At 38.1% G+C, this 22,342-nt stretch overlaps 1 protein-coding gene across 1 annotated transcript in view; it reads right to left on the minus strand.

The window, feature by feature from the left end:
* Positions 1 to 22,342, minus strand: part of DNAH8 (dynein axonemal heavy chain 8) — a gene marked incomplete at both ends in the record, with an annotated part of 336,864 nt that overhangs the window by 124,844 nt on the left and 189,678 nt on the right. Inside the window, 5 exons of the mRNA XM_081042394.1 lie at positions 7,212 to 7,342; positions 8,864 to 8,986; positions 14,473 to 14,665; positions 16,002 to 16,165; positions 20,323 to 20,432. Of these exons, the coding sequence (XP_080898520.1) occupies positions 7,212 to 7,342; positions 8,864 to 8,986; positions 14,473 to 14,665; positions 16,002 to 16,165; positions 20,323 to 20,432 (721 nt within the window). The remainder of the gene's footprint in view (positions 1 to 7,211; positions 7,343 to 8,863; positions 8,987 to 14,472; positions 14,666 to 16,001; positions 16,166 to 20,322; positions 20,433 to 22,342) is intronic.

Here is a 22,342-nt window from a genome sequence, read left to right on the forward strand (position 1 = left end):
GGAGTTTCATGTACATCATAGGGTGTAATGGAAAGACTATGGGACTTGGAACCAGAGGACCTGGGTTCAAATCCCCAATTGACCTGGGTTCAATTCCAAAGCTTTAGAAAACTTCCTTCACATTTCTCAGCTGTTTCCTCATTTGCAAAATGAAGATAATATCTATTTTTAAAGATTGTTGTGGGCATTAGAGATGATATAGCTTAAGTGAATGAATAGCTTATTTTTAAACTAGGAGTATCAGCTACCCCCTTCTGGGTGGCACGCCAGTAAAAAGTTTTACTGACTTCAAGGAAAAGGGACTCCATCAAATAGACAACATACATCCCTTTTAAAATAATTCCCAAGAGGGAAATTCATTATAAAGAAACTGGTAAGATGGTTTGCTGAGACATAGCTACACCCGTGAGAGCAACATAGCCCACATCCTTCCTGGGGAGGTGCTGTGGCCCCATGTTGCCAGTGTAATCCTCTCACTGGCAATCTCTGAATCAAGCAGGCAATAAGGTCACAGGGCCCTTTTGGCTGTTTTTGTTTTATAATTAAACTTACTGTTATGTATTGTTCTACACTATATAGACACAGTACACACCTCTCTCCGGGTCCTGACCCCTCTCTCTTCTTTCTTTCATAGGTAAACTTCTTGAGGATTTTCTAAACTTGTTATCGCTTCTTCTTTACTTCCTTAATATGATGTGATTTCTGCACCCATCCACTCCACGGTTTTGACACGGTGACTGTTACCACTTTTCAAGCTTTAACTCAATAAACATTTTCAGGCTAATTCTCTACCTCCTTGGTTTCTGAAAACGACTCTGGATTTCCTCCTCTCTGTCCTTCTCTCCCCACCCCATTTGCAAGCCCCCTTTGTCTATGCTGGAAGACCCTGCGTTTTTTCTTCAGCCATCTTTTCTTCTCATTATGCAGCCTATTCATGCTCCTCGTTACCTTAAAAGTGTGCTCACCACTGAGACTTCTACACTTTTATCTCCAGAACCCTCTCCCAAACACCACACCCATGGGTCTAATTACCTATGGAAACTGTGTTTGGTAGACATCTCACACTCAGTACATATTGAACTACATTCTCATTGTACCCCTTTAAAACTGGTCATTTATTCATTTGTTCGACACAGATTTTTATAGTGTTGGTTAAAAGTACCCACTTTATAGTAAAGGACAAGACAGAGGTTACAATGGTCCATCCTCAGAAAGCTTACGAACTCATGAAAAAGATAGAATTGTGAACAAGCACATTTTTTTTTAATGCAGTGTGATAAAGGCCACTAGAGAAACTAGGGTGTAATGCTACACTCTTTCTTCTGTCCTCTTCTTCACCCATATCCAATCAATTGCTAAGTCTTATCAATGCTACGTACTTTAAAATGTCCTCACTGACTCCTCTCTACTCTCACTTTTCCTGTTGTTTTACAATGTATCCAGGATTCCATTTAATCAGTATGGTCACACATACAGACATGAAAAGGACTGTCGGAAAGGAAGTTTATATTCACAGATCTCTAGAAACAGAAGGAGGCATGCCATGCCGCCTAGGACCACATGGGGAGGCACCAGGTTGGTCAGGCAGCAGGAGTGAGGGGAGAGCATAGGCAATGACAGCCTTTATTGCAGTTTCTGTGAAAAAGGCAAAGGCAGGAAAGCTAAGCAGATGTTTGGGATTGGTTAGTTTGAATAATTGCAGAAGGCTCTGGGGTATAGATGCTGTCCCCAGTTGACTGGTCCTTGACTCTGGGTTGATTAGGGCAGAGGAATATTGCTTCCTGGAGTGTAAAGCCAGATCGAGGCACTGGTTCCAGTTATAAACTCTGGACTGGCTGGTTTACATATGAAAGGCACATTTCTGGGCCACCCCTGGGATGAGCTGTCTCTCCTCAATCAGCAAGGTCCCAGTGCCAGAGCATCAAGAATACAAAAACAAGAAAATATAGTTAACACACCTGCCTTAATTTAAGCCTCTGTCATTTCTAACTAGAATGACCATAACACCACCTACCCCTGAATCACAAACTCAGATACCTGCAGGAATAAGGCAGGTAATGCCAATGAGTGAAGCAGGGCTGGTGGGGGTCTCTGGTAAATTGCAGCATTGCAGGTCCTATCTAAGGAAGCAGCTGCTGCTCAGCTCAAGCCCCCTGGGAATGTAGGCCAATGTTGCCAGATCTTTCAATTATTTTAAGAAAAGTCAGAAATATTTTTGTTTGAATTTTCCATGATCTCTCCCAATTTTTAAATGTTGATAACTGATTAAATTTAATTAATCTCTAGATATTTGATGTTTACGTTTTATAATATTTTTTATTTTCCAATTATAGTTGGCATACAATACTGTATTAATTTCTAGTGTACAACTCAGGGATTAGACATTTATATGACTTATGAAGTGATCACCCTAATAAATCTAGTATCCATCTGACACCATACATAGTTATTATAGTATTATTCACTATATTCCTTATGCTATACTTTACATCCCCATGACTATTTTGTAACTACCAATTTCTACTTCTTAATCCTTTTACCCTTTTCACCTATCTGTTCGACCCTTTCCCATCTAGCAACCATCAAAATGTTCTCTGTATCTAGAATCTATTTCTGTTTTGTTGGTTTATTTTGTTCTTTAGATTCCACATATAAGTGAAATCATATGGCATTTGTCTTTCTCTGTCTTACTCTATTCCACACAATATTCTCTAGGTCCATCCATGTTGTTGCAGATGGCAAGATTTCATTCTTTTTATGGATGAGTAATATTCCACTGTATATATGTACCACCTCTTTATCCATTCATCCATTGATGATCACCGAGACTGCCTCCACATCTTGGCCATTGTAAACAGTGCTGCAATGAATATATGGATGCAGACATCCTCTCAAAGTACCATTTTGAGTTTTTTCGGATAAATACCCTGAAGTGGATTAGGTCCTTCTTTGTCTCTTGTGATAGCCTTTGTTTTAAGTCTATTTTGTCTGGCCTAAGTGTTGCTACCTGAGCTTTTTGTTTGTTTGCTTGTTTCCATTTTCATGAAATATCTTTTTCCATTCCTTCGCTTTCAGTCTATGTGTATCTTTCGATCTGAAGTAAGTTGCTTATAGGCAGTGTATGTAAAGGTCTTGTTTTCTTACCCATTCAGCCACTCTACCTTTTGATTAGAGGATTTAATCCATTTACATTTAAAGTAACTGTTGATAGACACATAGTTATGGCCATTTTATTATTCACAGTTTTGATATTTTTTCTTCTTCATAAAGTCCCTTCAACATTTCTTGTAATACTGGATTGTTGGTGATAACTCCTTTAGCTTTTTCTTGTCTGGGACGTTCTGTATCTGCCCTTCGATCCTAAATGATAGCTTTGCTAGGTAAAGTAATCTTGTTTGTAGCTCCTTGCTTTTCATCACATGAAATATTTCATGCTAATCCCTTCTGGCCCACAAAGTTTCTGTTGAGAAATTAGCTGACAGTCTTATGGGAGCTCCCTTGTAGGTAATTGACTACTTTTCTCTTGCTGATCTTAAGATTATCTGTTTGTCTTTAACCTTTGACATTTTAATTATGATGTGTTTTGATGTGAGCCTCTTTGAGTTCATCTTGTTTGGGACTTTCTGTGCTTCCTGAGCTTGTATGTCTATTGCCTTCACCAGGTTAGGGAAGTTTTTCATCGTTATTTCTTCAAATACATTTTCAATTCCTTGCTTTCTCTCTCTTCTCCTTCTGGTACTGCTATGATGCAAATGTTGGTATACTTGATGTTGTCCCAGAGTTCCCTTAAACTATTCTCATTTTTTTGAATTTTTTCTTTTTGCTGTTCTGATTGGGTGTTTTCTGCTATCTTATCTTCCAAATTGATGACCTGATCCTCTGTTTCATCTAATCTACTGTTGAGTTCCTCTGATGTATTCTTTATTTCAACTGTAGCAGTCTTCATTTCTAACTGGTTCTTTTTTATGTTTCCTATCTCTTTGTTGAAGTTCTTCTTGATATCATTGAGCATCCTTATAACCAGTGTTCTCAACTCTGCATCTGATATGTTCCTTGTGTTCATTTAGTTTAGTTCTTTTTCTGGAACTTTGTTCTGTTCTTTCATTTGGGACAGGTTTGTCTCCCCATTTTGGCTACCTCACCCTATTTGTTTCTATATTAGGTAGAGCTATTATTTCTCCTGGTCTTAGTAGAGTGTCCTTATATAGTGGGTGTCCTGTGGGGCCCAGTCACACAATCTCCCTTGTCACCTGAGTTGGGTGCTCCAGTGGTTTCCCTTATGTGCGTTGTGTGTGTCCTCATATTGTAGTTGAGGCTTGGTTGCTATTTACTTATCAATGGGTGGGACTGATCTTCAGGCTGATTGGTTGTGAGTACCAGCCATGACTACTGTGGAGGAGATGTTGTGCAGGGGCTGAACCTACAGAGCAGGATTTGCTTTACCAGGGCTCTGGTGCCTGCCCAGTCTGCCCTTTGAGTGTGTCATTTGTGAAGGTGTTTGGGTGGTGTTCTGGTGCAGTCTGAAGCTGGTCACCATGTGTGTTGGTTCCAGGGCCTCTTGGGAGGGGCTCTGGTGCAGGCCAAGATCAGCCATTACCTGTGCCCTGTCCCAGGCCACTTGGTATGAGCTATAAAGTAACCTGCAGATGGTTGCCACTTGTGCTGGGCTTGTAAGTGCCTGGGAGAGTCTAAGCAGTCGACTGATTTTGGCTGCCACTAGTACAAGGTTTGATGCTGCTTCGCAAGAGGTATGGGGCATACTGAGGCCAGATGCTCTTGTTTGCATTTTGTGAAACTTTGAGAGATTTTTAGGAAAGTCTGCATGCAGCATGAGCCAAGACAGGACATTTGTATGGAAAAACCACTGGAAGAGACTTAGTTGGGCCTGAAAGTGGGGTGGGGTAGGATCTCAGAGAATCACCATGGTGGGGCAAATGGTGTTAGTCAGTTTGAAGGAGACTCAAATATGGTACCTGTCTGTGTCTGCACACTGGACCGGGGGGAAGGCTCAACAAAGGAACAATGGCTTCTGTCAGCACTTCTGTCTGGGAGAAAATTGCCCCTCCAGCCCTTGTCCTGAAGCCAGACAATTCAGTTCTTCCCTGTATGTCCCGGACACCTTTCGAGCTGCTGCCCCAGTGCTGGAGCTCAGTGAGAATGAGTCCATCAGTGAGTAAGTCCATGCACAGGCTCTTTAAGAGGAACACCTGGGACTCCAGCTGCCCTCCCTCTCAGTCACAATCTCCGCTGGTTTTCACAGCCAGAAGTTATGCGGACTTCTCTCCCCAGACTGGAAACTTGGGATGGGGAGCATGGTGTGGGGCTGAGACCCCTCACTCCTCATAAGGGAACTTCTCCACAGCCTAGATGTCCCTCCCAATTTTTAACCACCACAGGGGGGTGTGGGACCAGCCCGTTACTTGGCTCTGTCGCTCCTACCAGTTGCAACATGGCTTCTTGTGTATATTCTCAATTATAGGACTTCTGTTCAGCTAGACTTCAGGCAATTCTATGGTTGTTCTGTAGTTTAGTTGTAATTTTGATGTGGTTGTGAGAGGAGACAAACATAGCATTTACCTAACTCTGCCATCTTGACTATAATTTTCCAGATTTCTTTGCTGTTTATGTTTTCTAAGTGTTCTTGTAAATTGTACTTTGTTAAATTTTTATCTACTTGGCAGTAGAGTGGTGTCTATGTGTAGGTTGAAAAAGTGATTTAAAATGTATATGAAAACACAAATTGCCAAATATTCTTAACAATGTTGAAGAACAACAAATTTGTTCAAAACATATTGAAAAGCTACAATAATTAAAACAGAGAGTAATGGTGCAAAGATAAATAAACCAGTAGAATAGATTATAATCATATATATGATCAGTTGATTTAGGGGAAACAATGATACTGTGATGTGGTTAAAAAAAAAGGTGACTTTTTCAATAAATGAAGCTGGATCGATTGCATATCTATACTGAAAAAAATAATCTTAACTCTGACATCAGACTTTAAGACAAAATTAATTCTAGGTGGATTACAATTTTAGATGTAAAAATATTAAATTTTATCTTTAAAAGTGAAGGAAATCACAGGGGAATATTCATGACATTTGGGTAAACGAAATATTTTAACAGAATACAAAGAGCATTAACATAAAGGGGAAAAACGATAACTTAAGTTTCACTGAAATTAAGATCCACTAAGAGAAAAAAGACAAATCAATGAGTGGGAGAATATATTTGCAATACACACTCTGACAAAGAAATTACAGCCAAAATACAGAAAGAATTCCTAAAAACCAATAAAAGAAAGAAACACACTCCAATGGAAAAAAATGGGCAGAAAACTTCAATAGTTATTTCACAAAACAGGCTATCGAAATGGCCAGCAAGAGATAAAAATGTACTGAACATTATTAGCAATCTGGGAAATGCAAACTAAAGCCACAATGATATCTCATTGCACACCCACCAGATTTGCTACAGTGAAAAAGATTCACAATGCCAAGGGCAGGCAAGGATGGGGAGGAATTGAAACTCATGAACCGTTGGTGGAAGTGTACACTGGTAGAACTACATTGGAAAACTACTCCACAGATGTACTAAAGCTGAATATATACATACTCTATATTTAGCAATTTTCTCTCTAAGAGCATATTCAGACATGTACAATAATACTGGTAATAGTCATAAAATAACAGCTCTATTTGCCAAAACAACCCACAAATGTTTATCAACAGTACAATAGATAAATAAATTGTGTAACATGCAATAAAGTGGGAGATTATACATCAATAAAAATGAACTACTGGTACATGTAGCATCATGGATAAATCTCAAAAAAATAATGCAAGTAACAGAAATGACACAAAAGACTAAATCCTGTATGTTTCTATTGCTATAAAGTTCAAAAATAGACAAAACTAATCAATAAGCTTAGAAGTCAGAACATGGTTACCCTATGACTAGGACAGGACATAAGGGGTACTTCTGGGGTGCTAGTAATGTTTTATTTCTTCATCTGTGGGTTAGCTACATAGGTGTACTTACTTTGTGACACCCATGATTTGTGTACATTTTCTTATGTATGTTCCACTTAAATAAAGAGGTTATTTTAAAAAGAAATAACAAAATTGTTATATTTTTTTAAAAGTAAACGTTTTACATTAGAGAAATTAATTATAGAAAAGCATGTGTCGTGTGTAATTTTTTCTTACCTGGTTAACGTTATCTGGAATATTTGATATCCAGCTATAAAAGAGGCCAATTTTGAAAGACTTTGTTTTCCGGAACCACCGACACCCACCAGCAATGCATTTCCACATGATGTTCTAATTATTCGCGAAATCTGTTTTGAAATGAAATAGTATGTATCCAAAGATAGAATTCAACTGTTTACATTTTCTTGCACTAAATGGGTCCAAGGTTTGACCATATGTTTCTATACTATATTAAACTTTTCCCTTTAATGCTATCTCAGAATTTAAAAAATTAAAATTCATATTAATTTGATTCAAATTCTTTCCCTGCCCATCTATAGTTACATCATAAAAACGAAACCTAATTGTCTTTCCTATTTCAAAACTATTTTTTGTGTGTGTGTGTGTGCACGTATGTGTGTGATTTTTAAAATTTTTCAACTCAAGTGATGGTGGAGCTGTTCTTGCCAATCTGCAGAAAGAAGTGTAAAATTGCTTGCTAATTATTCATCAGTCTAACACACTGACTTACACAGACACCAACCTCTACAAGGAAGACTAACTCTATCATATCTCTCCATATGAAAATTCTTTAAGAGTACTAAATTCTACTTGCAATGGAGGCAGAAAGACATTTGTAGAAAAAGACTTAGAGAAGCAGCCTTTGTAGGCTTGTTTTGCTTTTCTATGGTTGATTTCCTTAGTGAGAGTAAGGCTCCAATCGTGGTTCAAGTCTTATGCAGGCCACTTGAAAGCATTGCTGAAAAAAGCTGCCTTTTACATTAATACAAAGGAAGAAAGTCTAGATGGATTACTAAATTAATTATCACTACTAAAAAGGATTTTTTAAGTACGAATTTTATAGATGGAAGTTAAACAATGATACCTTGATATTGGTTAATTCTATCACTATATATTTAAATGTATTAATCACTTATATGGCTTTTCACCTAGAATAGCATCCCAGGCCTAGCCACCGTGGGTACTAAATAATTACTTGTTGAATGGATGAATGTGATACAGACCAGAAATTCACCAATGTTGCCAAATGAAACTGTATAATAAACACAATGCTAAAGTCCCTCTTTATCAAACCTCTCTACTCAGTGTTCCAGCTCCTGGAGAAACACCCTGTCAATCTACAAATTGTACAGATAACTCCTTTCTGTAGCATCTCAGACTTGGATCAAACCATACTCCTTTTTGGTGCTGCCTCTAATTGGATTCTATTTTCTCACCAGTCCCGTACACTCGCCTTACCCCTTCTCTACCAGTTTGCTCCTAATCTGTGAGCCAATCATGAAATTGACATTTTTTTAAAGCATCAATTTTACTTCCATTATATCAAAATATAATTTGAGAGGGAATATTTCTTCACAGGGTTCTTCAACTTGCTTTCTAGAAAGATAAAACTGACTCAGTGTACCAAAAGCTCTGAACACAAAACCCATCAATTTGCTCTTGAAAAACATTTGCTGTCACAGGTGAATTCAAATAAGGGGTTTCTGATTAAGCCTTTGTTTTCTAAGACAATGAACTGACCCATCCTATGGACACTCTTCTATACGCTACCTGATACCATATATTTATTATCTCAAAAAACTTATTTGTGAAATTTGCTAAGTGTTTACATGATCGATTTGCATTAGTAAATAGTAAATAGATAGAACCTTAATAAGATGAGTCATTGCATCTTTAAAAAACACCAGATCAAGAGATGTCCCTCTGATGATTTCATTAAACTGTCTCTGGTAAAACTGGAGTTTTTCACTAAGAAACTCAAAGGATGGTATCTATGAGCGGGAAAAAAAAGAGAAAAATAATATTTAAGATCCAAAATTAATGAAAGTAGCAATTGTAAAGACACTCAAAAGTAATTATGCTTTTTTAAAACCTAGTGAATTTCCAAAACTTTGTCATAGATTAGTTGACTTTTAGTTATTTCCACTTTCAGAAGCCTGAAACTTAACTTTACAATATGAAATTATTCCTGACTATTACCTTCAAGAACCCCAGCACCAACTCCTAGCCACAGTAATTAACTCTTTCACTGCATTAATTGATTTCAAGTTTTTTCAAAATATGTCAAAAATCCCACAAAAATGAAAAGTTAATATTTTGACTATTTCATGCATTTAATAACATTTTGGGCTGCTTTGTACATAAATGACGTTATTTGTATTTTAAACCTTTGTTATATTGTAATAAATTTACCATTATATTGAATTTTAGCAAAAATACTCAAAACATATTTAAATATAGATAAATTAGAATCTAATGGCACTGATGACATAAAATATTTATTACAAAATGTTACACAATATGGCATACAAAATATTTTTGTTGTTGATAGTGCAAGCCACAAGAAAACATATCCGAATGTCACAGCAAAAGAGTTAATGTTGAAATATAACAAATATTTCTGTTTTCATTTGCTTTTTAATATTGTTTGTGGATTTAAAAAACTACACAGAAGTTTTAGATTGCTTATATAGTCAAACTGTTCTGAAATAAATATTCACATATGTGTTTTGCAAATTGTTTCTCTCCATTTAATTCTTTGATCTACATGCACTTCAAAATTACTTTGTTATGTGACCCTGTTCTTAAAAATCCCTTTGGAGTTTTCTTTCAAACTTCATTAAAACTATACATTATTTTAGGAAGAATGGTGTATTGCCATTTAACCAAGTAAAGTTTTATTTATTTATTCCCAGATATTTTACATACTTTTTGCTGTTGAATAAAATACTTTTATGTTATATTTTCTATTTTGTGATTGTTGGAAAGATGTGGTAAACTTTTTTTGTGAGTGTCAAGATAGTACATATTTCAGGCTTTGTGGCCGGTATAGTCCCTGGAAGAGCTATTCAACTTTCACATTGTTGTGTGAAAGCTGTCATAGACAATTTATAAACATATGGGTGTGCCTGTGTTTCAATACAACTATACTTATGAGCTCTGAAATTTTATTTTTTAAAGATTTTATTAAAATATAGCTAACATGCAAGATTATGTTAGTTTCAGGTGTACACCATAGTTATTCAACATGTATATACCTAACTAAAGAAGTGATCACCATGATAAATCCAGCAACCATCTGACACCGTATCAAGCTATCACAATATTACTGACTACTACCCTATGCTGTACATTATATCCCCATGACTTATCTGTTTTATATCTGAAAATTTGGACCTCTTTTCCCCTCCCTTTAAAATTTTTCACTTACAGTTGAAATTCAATATCATTTTATATTAATTTTAGGTGTACAGCATAGTGGTTAGACATTTATATAAGAAGTGATGCCCCTGATGAGTCTAGTACCCACCTGGCACTATACATAATTATTATCACATTATTGACTATATTCCCTATGCTTTGCTTTACACCCCTATGATTATTTTTTAACAACCAATTTGTACTTCTTAATCCCTTCACCTTTTCACCCTGCCCCCACCTTCCTCCCATCTATCACCCTGAAAATTAGGTACATATCTGAAACTACACGTAGTTATTACAATATTATTGACTATATTCCTTATGCTAGGCCCTACATCCCCATGACTACTGTGTACCAACCAATTTGTATTTCTCAATACCTTCCCCTTTTTCATCTACCCCCTCCAACCTCTTCCCATCTGGCAACTATCAATATGTTCTCTGTATATGAATTTGTTTCAGTTTTGTTTGCTTGTTTATTTTGTTCTTAAGATTCCACATATAAGCGAAATCACATTGCATCTGTCTTTTTCTGTGTGACTTACTCCACTCAGTAAAATATCCTCTAGGTCCATTCATGCCACTGCAGATGGCAAGAACCGATTCCTTTCCATGGCTAAGCAATATTCCACCACATATGTGAACCACTTCTTCTTTATCCATTCATCCATCAATGAACAACCAGGCTGCCTCCACATCTTGGCCATTGTGGAAAATGCTGCAATGAATATATGGATGCACACATCCCCTCAAATAGTGTTTTGGGTTTCTTCAGTTAAATATGCTGAAGTGGGATTACTGAATCCTTCTTTGTCTCTTGTTATAGTCTTTGTTTTAAAGTCTATTTTGTCTGAAGTATTGCTACCCAAGATTTTTTGTTGTTGTTTCTATTTTCATGAAATATCTTTTTCCATCCCTTCATTTTAAGCCTGTGTGTGTTTTGATCTGAAGTGAGTCACTTGCAGGCAGCATACGTAAGGGTCTTGTTTTCTTACCCACTCAGCCACTCTATGTCATTTCATTGGAGTGTTTAATACATTTACATTTAAAGTACTTGTTTATAGATAAGTAGTTATTGCCATTTTCTTATTCATATATTTTATGGTTTTTTCTTCATCTTAAAGAAGTCCCTCTAAGATTCCTTGTAATACTGTTCTGGTGGTGGTGAACTCCTTTAGCTTTTTCTTGTCTGGAACGCTCTTTTTTTTTTCTTCTTTTTTTTAAAATTATAGTTGGCATTCATTAATGTTTAGTGGAACGCTCTTTATCTGCCATTTGATTCTAAATGATAGCTTCACTGGGTAGAGTAATCTTGGTTACACATCAATCCTTTCTTTTCATTACATTGAGTATTTCCTGACAATCCCTTCTGGCCTGCAAAGTTTCTGTTGAGAAATCAGCTGACAGTCTTACGGGAGCTCCCTTGTAGGTAACTAACTGCTTTTCTCTTGCTGGTCTATTCTCTTTGTCTTTAACCTTTGACATTTTAATTATGATGTGTTTTGGTGTGGACCTCTTTGAGTTCATCTTGTTTGGGACTTTCTGTGCTTCCTGAGCTTGTATATCTATTGCCTTCACCAGGTTAGGGAAGGTTTTCATCATTAATTTTTCAAATAGGTTTTCAATTCCTTGCTGTCTCTCTTCTTCTGGTTCTGCTACGATGCAAATGTTGGTATGCTTGATGTCCCAGAGTTCCCTTAAACTATCCTCATTTTAAAAAAGTTTTTTCTTTTTTCTATTTTGATTGGGTGTTCTTTGCTTCCTTATCTTCTAAATCAGTGACGTGATCCTCTGCTTCATTTAATCTACTGTTGATTGCCTCTAATGTATTCTTCATTTCAGTTATTGTAGTCTTAATTTCTGACCGGTTCTTTTTTTATGTTTTCTATTTCCATTTTTATGTTTCCTATCTTTTTGTTGAAGTTCTCCTTGAGATTACTGAGCTCCTTATAACAAGCGTTTTGAACTAGGCATCTGGGGGATTACTTGTCTCCATTTTATTTAGTTCCTTTTCTGGAGCTTTGTTCTGTTCTTTTGTGATGTTTCTTTGTCTCCCCATATTGGCTGCCTCCCTGTGTTTGTTTCTACATATTAAGTAGAGCTGCTATGTCTCCTGGTCTTAATAGATTTGTCTTATGTAGTAGGTGTCCTGTGGGACCCAGTAGCACAGTCTCCCTGGTCACCTGAGCCGGGTATTCCAGGTGTGTCCTTTGTGTGGGTTGTGTGTGCCCTCCTGTTGTTGTTGAGGCTTGGTTATTTGCACATCAATTGTAAGGATTGATCTTCAAGCTGATTGGTTGTGAGGACTGGCCATGACTACAGTGGAGATGCTGTTGTGCAGGGGCTGACCCTACACAACAGGATTCACTGTAGCAGAGCTGTGTTGCCTGCCCAGTCTGCCCTTTGGGTGTGTCATCCTAGGAGGCAACCTGGTGATGCTTGGGCTTGGTCTGAGCTGGCCACCAGGCATTTCAGCTAGTGGTCCTGCCCCTGGCCAAGTTCAGCCACAGCCTGTGCCCTGCCCAGGATCATCTGCCATGATCCACAAAGCAATCCACAGCCACCAGCCATGCTGGGCTTGGTGGTGCCTTAAGAGGCCAAGCTGCAAACCAAGTCTGGTACCACTAATGCCAGACTTGGGGCTGCTCAGCCAGAGCTGTATGGGACATGCCAAAGCAAGATGCTGTTGTTTTAGTTTTGTTAACTTTTGAGAAATTTTAGGAAACTCCACAGTATAAACCAAGACAGGCTGTTTGTATGGAAAAGCCACTGGAAGCAGCTTGGGTGTGTAGGATCTCAGGGACTCATCAAGGAGGGGCAAACAAAGGGTGTTAGCCAGACTGATGAAAACTCAGACACAGGAGCCACCTGCATCTGCACACTGGATGGAGGGCTCAACAAGAAATAATGGGTTCTACCAGCGTTTCTGCCTGGGAGAAAGCTGCCCCTTTGGCCCTCATCCTGAAGCAAGACAATTCAGTTTCTCCCCGAATGTCCCTGGGGCCTTTCAATGTTCTGCCCCAGTACTGGAGCTCAGAGTGAGTGAGTCCATCCTGGAGTAAGTCCACATGCAGGTTCTTTAAGAGGAGCGCCCGGGACTCCAGCCACCCACATCTCACTCAGCCACAATCTCTGCTGGTTTTCACAGCCAGAAGTTATGGGGTCTTCTCTCCCCAGCACTGCAACCCTGGACGGGAGAACCCAGTGGAGGGCTGGGACCCCTCATTCCTTCAGGAGGGACTTCTGCAGCTGATTTTTAATGGTCACACATCAGTGGGGAACCAGTCCATTCTGTGTCTCTGACCCTTGTACCAGTCTTGAAGTGGCTTCTTCTGTATGTTCTTAGTTGTAAGACTTTGGTTCAAATCTGAACTCTGAAATTTGAATTCCATGTAATTTTCACATGTCACACAGTGTTACTCTTCATTTTTTTTCCTACCCACTTAAAAATGTAAAAACCCTTCTAAGCTCACAAATTTAACAAACAGACAGTGGCTGGATTTGGTCCATTGACTATAGTTGGCCAACCTCTGCTGTAGAGGATAGTTATTAAGTTTTATATTTATAGCATACTTGGTCATCTTACTGAATTCTTAGTACTTGCAAGTGATTTTAAGTCTTCTTGGATGATATTAAGAGATCATAATATCATCTGCAAATATTGATCTTTTGTTTTTATCTATCTGATAATTACATTTATTTTTATTACTCTTTATTTTTAATTTCTTTATTTTTCAAGTACAGTTGACATTCAATATTATTTTAGTTTCGGGTGTATACATGGATTTTCTTTTCGTCATTTTGTTGTAGTTTCTAGAACTTTCAAAGTAATATTGAATAATGCTACTATCAAGCATACCTGTCTTATACCTGACTTAAATAGGGTTGCTGCTAAATTTTATTGAAAGAAATATTCTACTTGGTATATGATGACACAAATCACAACACATAACTATGTAAAAGTTATGGCAACTCCATAGTGAGATTCTGGTACAGGGAGAAATATCGTTAGGTGAGTGATCAAAAAAACCTCTTTTTTAAAGGTGAGAATAAATACCAATTCATAGAGTTTGGGTATTTCAAATACACTGTCTTCAGGTTCATCACCAGTTGGTTCAGGCATTTCACGGAGAAAATCTACAAAGTATGGTTCAGGAAGAATATATGACGTCATATCTGAGCTAGTATTTTCTTCAATTGAGCGAGTAAGTTGTACATTAAACCACTGCTCATCTTCATGAGTTATAAATCTGAAAGAAACATACAGGAGTAAAAATGCAAAATATAAAGTCACCTTTTCTAAGTGAACATGGTTTCAATCTCCCTCCACCTCCTTTCAGCCCCCATCCTGTACCTCCATCACATCAAAACAGAAAAACAATATTCTGCCTTCTGACAAGAAGGACATAACCGCATCCAAAAAAGTTATAATATTGATAGTCTTACTTATAGAAAATACTGACAAAGAATCTCTTCTTGACCAAACTTAGGCTCCTCTGAATCCTCTTCCCAATTAGGCCTCGACTTTTGGATCCTTTTCTGCATTACCCAATTTTAGCAGGAATCCTGTCAAGTTCATGTAGCCAGAATTCCCCAACCCAGTATCTGATCACCCTCCTTATCCGACCAAATTCCTCGTTCTCCATCATCTATCCCCCACCCCCGGGGTAATAGCTGATCACCTGGGTTGCTTTCAGCAAGAATCCTATTACTTAATAGGATTAGCAAGAATCTCCCTGTACCTCTGATGTTTCCTCTTTAGTAATTTTCTATCCACCAACCCCGCCCCACCTTTTTCCTCGGCTATAAATTCCCACTTTTTCCTTATTTCTTTAGGAGTTGGGCCCAATCTCTCTTCCCTACTACAAACCTCCATTGCAGGACTATCCCTATCATGATAGTCCTGCATAAAGACTGTGTGCTTTTTTGTCTTAACAAGTGTTGTAAATATTTTTTCTTGAATAATACAGATCAGTCATTTAGGTGAGGTCAAAGGTCCCCACAATTTACAACAGGAGTGTAGAAGTGACAGGCAGTAGTGGGTGAGTATCCTCTTTCTGGGTTTATGGGCATACAGTGCACAAAGCTCCTTTTCAGATTTACAATATCGGGGGAAAGAGAGGAAGAAAAGGACTAACATTTGACAACTACCACCCATGTGTGAGACTTTGTGGTAGGCCCTTTACAACTCTGTAGACCGGCATTACCATTGAGATGTTACAGAGGAGGAAATAGGCTCAGAAAGATGACTGAGTTGATATACCAGTTTTCACCAGGGAAAACCTACACAGAGCTCCAATTTTTTAGAAAATGTACGCAAGTAAAATTTGCCTCTGAGTGTTATCAACTCTCTGATAATGTGGTGATTTAAAAAGATGTCCTGTTGAAATAATACTCAAGTAAATTGGCAAAGCATGTCTTTTTTTAAGACAACCAGCAAATGGGAAATAACATTGATGTTTCATGAGCACCAGAGCAAATTAGGACACTATTCCTTACTCTACTGATTTGAGTAGCTAATGCAGGAATTAATCTAGTAGTATAAAGTTCTTATATAGTACATTAAACTCAGGCGGTAATATATACCTGTCTGCAATTACTCTGTTGCATTCATGTTTGAAAAGTGACAGGAGAACAGAGATTGAATCACACTCCTCGGCTTTTATGGTTAACATTCCTTGCCAAATTCTGGAAAGATCTCGAAGATTGAAAATGTAATGAAATTTAGAAGGAGTTGGGAGCATCTTCACCTAAAGATGGAAAAAAAAAAAAGCATCTCATTTCACCTAGAGATGAAAAAAAAAAAGTGATACTCTCAATTTGCTTTTCAGATAAAACTAAAAGTGGAACTGCTTTTAGAACTATTTTATTTCACAAATCTTATTTAAATAAAATAGGCTGAGGAAATAAACCAAGATTAAGTTTATATATTTGTCACAGCACTAACAGCAAAAAAGCACATATCATAAACCAACATAGAATTTAAAAGACCATAAGCCCTTGAATAGGGTGGATTCAAGTATAACGCACTCAATATGGATTCCAACCCCTGTTCTACCACAATTAGTTGGATTTGAACAAGTCACTTTCCCCTGAGTTCTCAAAAAATATGTGAGCTTTGGGAATAAGCATTCCTAATCATTATTAACCTTATTAGTGTTATATGGAAATATGTCAACAAAAAAATGAAAGTGAGCTCATTGTCATACAGTTAGGAACACCGAACATTCACTTCTGAATGCAAAGATTGCTTTGATAAGGTCCTTAATGTGCTTGGTTCCCACAAATATATTTATATATCATAATCTGGATTTCACTGAGGGCATCCAAACTCAGTCAACATGCTCTCGTGTATCTGTATATCTATAGTAAATTGACAGGTAAGTCTGAAATGAAGCTGCTAATTATTAGGTGGTTTTCTTGGGTTGCCTTTGTTGGTTTGAAGATTAATTTACTTAGTATTTCTACCAACTTCTAGAATTCAGACAGACAAAGCTATAACGAAGACACATTCTTGTACAGAGAGATTCTAGCTGGGGATAAACTTGAAGTGTACTAGGTGAGGAAAGCATTGCTGGCCACGTATAAAGATTGTTATTGATGTCATTAGCATCGTTTTTGAAAGTGAAACAGTGATAATTCTGGGGACACAAAGCAGACTCTCCACATGATTAATTCAGGAAAACAAATGCTTTCTTTAGTACCAACTCATGGAATATGCCCTTTCCATATTGAAATAGTACCCTATTGAGTCTGTAGAGTAATTTTTACAGGCTAATTTACAGTGGAAGTTAAAACAGCAGGTAGCAATGGAGAGGGAATGAAGAGGAGTGTTATTTCTCTCTTTGCTCATTTCCATGCCAAGCTAAAATGTTCTTTCTATTCACCAAAATGTAAAACATACACTTATATTACAAATATACAAAAAATAAAGGTACAAGGCTTTGTGAACATTGCTTTTTCTTCTTTGCTGCAGTTATAATCGCAGCCATTGGTAACTGAAGCAATCTTTAAACAGAATGAAATTCCTTTCTTTCCCTCTTCTCATTTATTAACCTGCTTCTTTCCTACTCTTCTAATATTTCCCTTTAATTTTTGTCAATTTTTTTCTTTTCTCGCCTGCTTCTGCTTTAAAACTATGTAAAGTAATATAAAGGTGAAGTGACATACAAAGTGAGTGGATTAAAAGAGTGCTTTGTGAAGATAGGCAATTTGAAGAAAAAATATAAAGAAGGCTGCTTATTTGGGGGTGGGGAAAGAAGGAAAATTCATTTATGTTTCAAGGACTATTTTTCAGCACCTCCCACCACCCTTAGGAAGATAGCATGCTAAATAGGACAGCTAAACCTGGAGCTTCCATTCTAGTTGGGGAGCCTGAGGATAAATAGGAAACAAATATATTGATAAATAAACATATAAACAAATAACAACAATAAAAGTCATGGCTAGAAAAAACAAACTAGGGTCAGGAGACAAATAATGCCTGAGATGGGGCCGTGGAAGTTATTTTAGAGAAAATAACCCAGGAGAGCACCTCTGAAGGTGAGAATGATGAGAATTAGTCAAATGAAGTATAATGGCTCAGAGGCACGAAAAACTTGGGGTTTTCAAGCAACAGCAGGAGAAGAGCAGCATTGCTGGAGCAGACTGATGGAAGAGAGAAGAGAGGTAAGCCGGGGCCGGCTCAGGCTGAAGTTCACAGGCCACAGCAAGGCATTGGGAACCTACTGGTGGTTTTAAGGAGTAATGACCTCTGATTTACTTTTTTTAAAAAGCATTTTTGGACTATGTAAAAAACAGACTATAGGGAGGACAAAAAGAAAGCATGGAGATTGGTTAGGAAGTTACTGCATGAGGATAGGTGATGGAAGCATCTATCAGGGTTCACAGTGAGAGGGAACTAAGGACTCAGCTTTGGGACATATTTTGAAAGTTACAGAGACTTGCTAATGGACTGGATATAGGGGATGTAAAAGACAAATCAAGGATGACGCCCAGTTTTTCTGCCTGAGAAGCAGGATAATTGTTGTTACTGTTAACTAAGATGCAAAAGTCTGAGAAAGGATCACATTTAAGGACAATTAAGAGTTCTATTTGGGAGCAGCCAGTTAGGTCATTGGTTGGAAGGTGTGCTCTCAACAAGGTTGCCGGTTTGACCCCCACATGAGAGGGTGGGCTGCACCCCCTGCAACTAGATTGAAAAAAACAGCGACTGGACTTGGAGCTGACCTGTGCCCTCCACAACTAAGACTGAAGGACAACAACTTGACTTGGAGCTGATGGGTCCTGGGAAAAACACAGTTCCCAATAAAATGTCCTGGAAATACACACTGTTCCCCTTCCCCAATAAAAAACCAAAAAGAGTTCTGTTTGGATATGTTAACTGAGATGGTTATTAGACATCAAAAGGTGACGTCTACTAAGCAGTTAGAAATGTGTCTGGGGCCAAGCAGAGAGGCCTGGGATGGAGGACTTTTGAAGTCACCAGCACAGAGATGGTGTTTGAACCTTGAAACTGGATGAGACTATCTGGGTAAAGGATGGAGACAGAGAAGTCCCAGCATCCAGATCAGGTAGAGTGCAGTATTTAGATGAGGGAGAAGAAGGGGCTTAGAAAAGGTAGCCAATGAGATAGGAAGAAAACCAAGAGGATGCAGCCCCTCTGAAGTCCAGTAAAGCAAGTGTTCAGAGGGATCGTTTATGTCAAATATTACTAAAAAGCCAAGTAAGAGAAAGAAGAAACTGACCTTTGGATTTGGCAAGACTGAGGCCTTTGGTGACCTTGCTGAGAGCTATGGAAATGAAAGCTTGGGCAAAATGGGTTAAAGAGATAAGAAAGTGGAGCCAGTAAATATGCACATAACAAAGGAAGCTTTGACAGAAAGATACTAGGAAGGCCAAAGCTTTTCAGGAAAATACGTCCAAAGGCACATTAAACTGAACAATAGCCCCACTCGAAAAGAGATGGCTCTTACCACAGAAAAGCATCTCAGACAGGCAGACCTCGCAGCTCATTTTAGAGTTTCTTTTAAGAGAGGCAGAACAGCACGTGCAGAGACCCCGCGTTGACAAGGAGTGGGCCTTATACAAGGAACTGTGGGGGTGGGGGGGCTGCGTGGAAGAGCATTTCATAAGAAACACTCCATTCCTCTTCTGATAAATTCTGTATCTAGAATTCTGCCAATCTACCCAGGAATCAGAAAGGCTGGCCCACTCCAGGTTTCCCCACACCATGAGCTTCTGCCCAGAAGTGTATAATTGACCTAATAAATGTATAGTGAACTATGACAACTAATCCGTACCTCTTTTGCCATTTTTGGGCAAATACATCAACTTTGTTTTTTATCTCAGACCTACACTTCAGTGCTTTTTCATGAGTCTGCCTTAAGCTGTCTGGTCTGCTAACCTTTCTTAGGGTACTGACTTGTGTATTAAAATCCAGCCTACTTTAAGCACACTTCCATCCATTTACTAACTCCATCTCCACCTTCAAGAAATACACAATTAAACTTGGGTATCTAAGAATCTCTGGAACTCCAAGTATTCATTCAGTCAGTAAACATTTGTGTCTAACACAGTTTAGTGGTGGCTGCCGGGAGACAGACATACAAAGAATTACAAATCAGAGTAACAAGTGGAAAAGCAGTGTTCTCATTGTATCAAAATTTTACTTTATCTTGGATGTCTTGCCTGGTTTATAATAATACGTCATACATAGGGAAAGCACCAATCAGTCAGAATATTTGCTCCCTGAAAGGAAAAAGTGTCATAAATCTATTTGGGCACCTAATTTGTCTTTTCCTAAAAAGCAATACCACAGATAATGTGACGATAATTTCATGAGCCACAAGGGAGGACTAGGCTGAATAGTTCTTTTTTTTATTATTGACAACAGGTGATTCTGTACCTTAGTCCACTGCCATAGCACTCTGCCTGCTGAAACTAAATTTGAAATCATCTCGCATATTTCAGGTTTGAACTGTCTGCAAGGGTCAAAGTATCCACAGCCAATGACTCCTGAAAAATAAACAAGATTGAAGGTACAAGCTTACTAAATGACTATAAGGTGAATGTCTATCCCTGTAAATAAATCATTACAAGGCTGACTAGGTGACATTAGGAATTTCTCTTAAGGAATCAACTAAGACTGTGAGCAATGGGGCCTATGAAGCTAAGTATGCAGTGTTAGCTCATTGAATCCTCCAGCGTCTTATGAGAAAGAATCTGAGCTAGATATTTATTATTATTATTATTATTATTCCCATTTTAATGAGAGTTACTTGCCCGAGGTCACACAGCTGGTGTGTGGGTGAATCTGAGATTTGAACCCAGGTAGCCTGGCTCCAAGGCCTGGAGGACAGCACTCACCCGGACGCGTACCTGAGCTGAAAAAGACTTAGAGACTACGTCCTCATCTTACAGATAAGGAGACCAGGTCCAGACAGGTAAAGCAAGCTGTTCAAGGTCACATGGATTGGTTGTTGATAGAATTGGAATCCATACCCACATCTTCTGACTTGCAGTCAGTCAACACTCTGGCGGGGCTGGTCATCTATTGGTTCCTTGGAAACATCCAGAACTGTGAAAGGGCTGACATAATCAACCCTCAGGAAGGACCGAGTTATAGGTTTATAGACTATTCTTAAAGTCTCAATATGTGTTTGGTTTTAGACTACAAAAACAGATTTACTGTACTTCGCTCCAGTGAGACTGTGTTGAGTTCTGAGCATGATATTTTCAGGAGAATATGAATATAAGTACCTGCTCAGAGATGCAGAGCAGGTTTATGAAGGGTGGAGCAGCTAAAGAACTGGGCTTCATTCACATAGATCGAAGAAGAGTGGCCTTGAGGGAACATGAAATTGTCCTCCAGTTATAGCTTGTTGTGCTAGATGCCTGTAAGGCCCTTTTGCTTCCTGAAATCCTATAATTCTAGATCTCCAACTTCCTGTGGGACAAATGTGTAATATAAGAAGCATGGGATCTGGAATCAGAAAACAGGATTAGCAGCACACGTCTACCATGCACTTGCTATACGGCCTTGATTGGGTAGTTATTTCTCTTCTTTGAGCCTCAGTTTCTGGTTTGTTTCCATATGTAATTTTCAACATTAATCATATACAAGAGTATATAAATAGTTTAACAAATAAGCAATCACCCACGTACAGACGAGGATTGAGAAACGCAGCATGGCCCCAGTACACATTTGTCCCCGAGCCCTTCCTTCCTCCAGAAGTAACCATTACTCTGACTTGGTGAGAATCGGTAACTTGCTTTTCTCTGCCACTGACATTTCTGAACTTTAACCTTTTGTTAACCATAATTTTTGAGATTTAATTTAATGGACCTATGCCACCATTTATTTATCCTATTTTATCATTGATAACTATTTGGGTTATTTCAAGGCTTTTGCGCTGATGAACATTGTTCTACAAACATCCTTGTATAATCTTCTGGCTGACATATGCAAAATCAGCTACAGATGGATCAAGGACTTAAATATGGAAGACAAAACTATCCAATGTTTAGAAGAAAATGTAGGAGACTATCTACATGACCTCTGGGTTGGAAAGGGAAAAAAGGACACGTGGGTATATAACTAGAAGTGGAATTGCTGTGGGGGTACACATTCTGCTTTACCAGTAATAATGTCCAGTCATTACACAAAAAGGGCTGACAGCAACTGACATACACACCAGCAGGGATGAGAGTCACATTTGCTTCACATTTTCACCAATGCCTGATTTTGTCAGAATTTTTCATTTTTGCTAATCTAGTGGGTATAATATAGTATTTCCTTGGTGTTTTAAATTTGCATTTTTCTGAATATTAATACTTATCATTTTGACATTTGTTTATTGGCCATTTGGTTACCTCTTGCAAAAGTGTCTGTTTTTTGCCCATTTTTATATTAGGTTATTTGCTTT

Source organism: Rhinolophus hipposideros (genome assembly GCF_964194185.1).
Source record: "Rhinolophus hipposideros genome assembly, chromosome: 3".
Taxonomy (NCBI): domain Eukaryota; kingdom Metazoa; phylum Chordata; class Mammalia; order Chiroptera; family Rhinolophidae; genus Rhinolophus; species Rhinolophus hipposideros.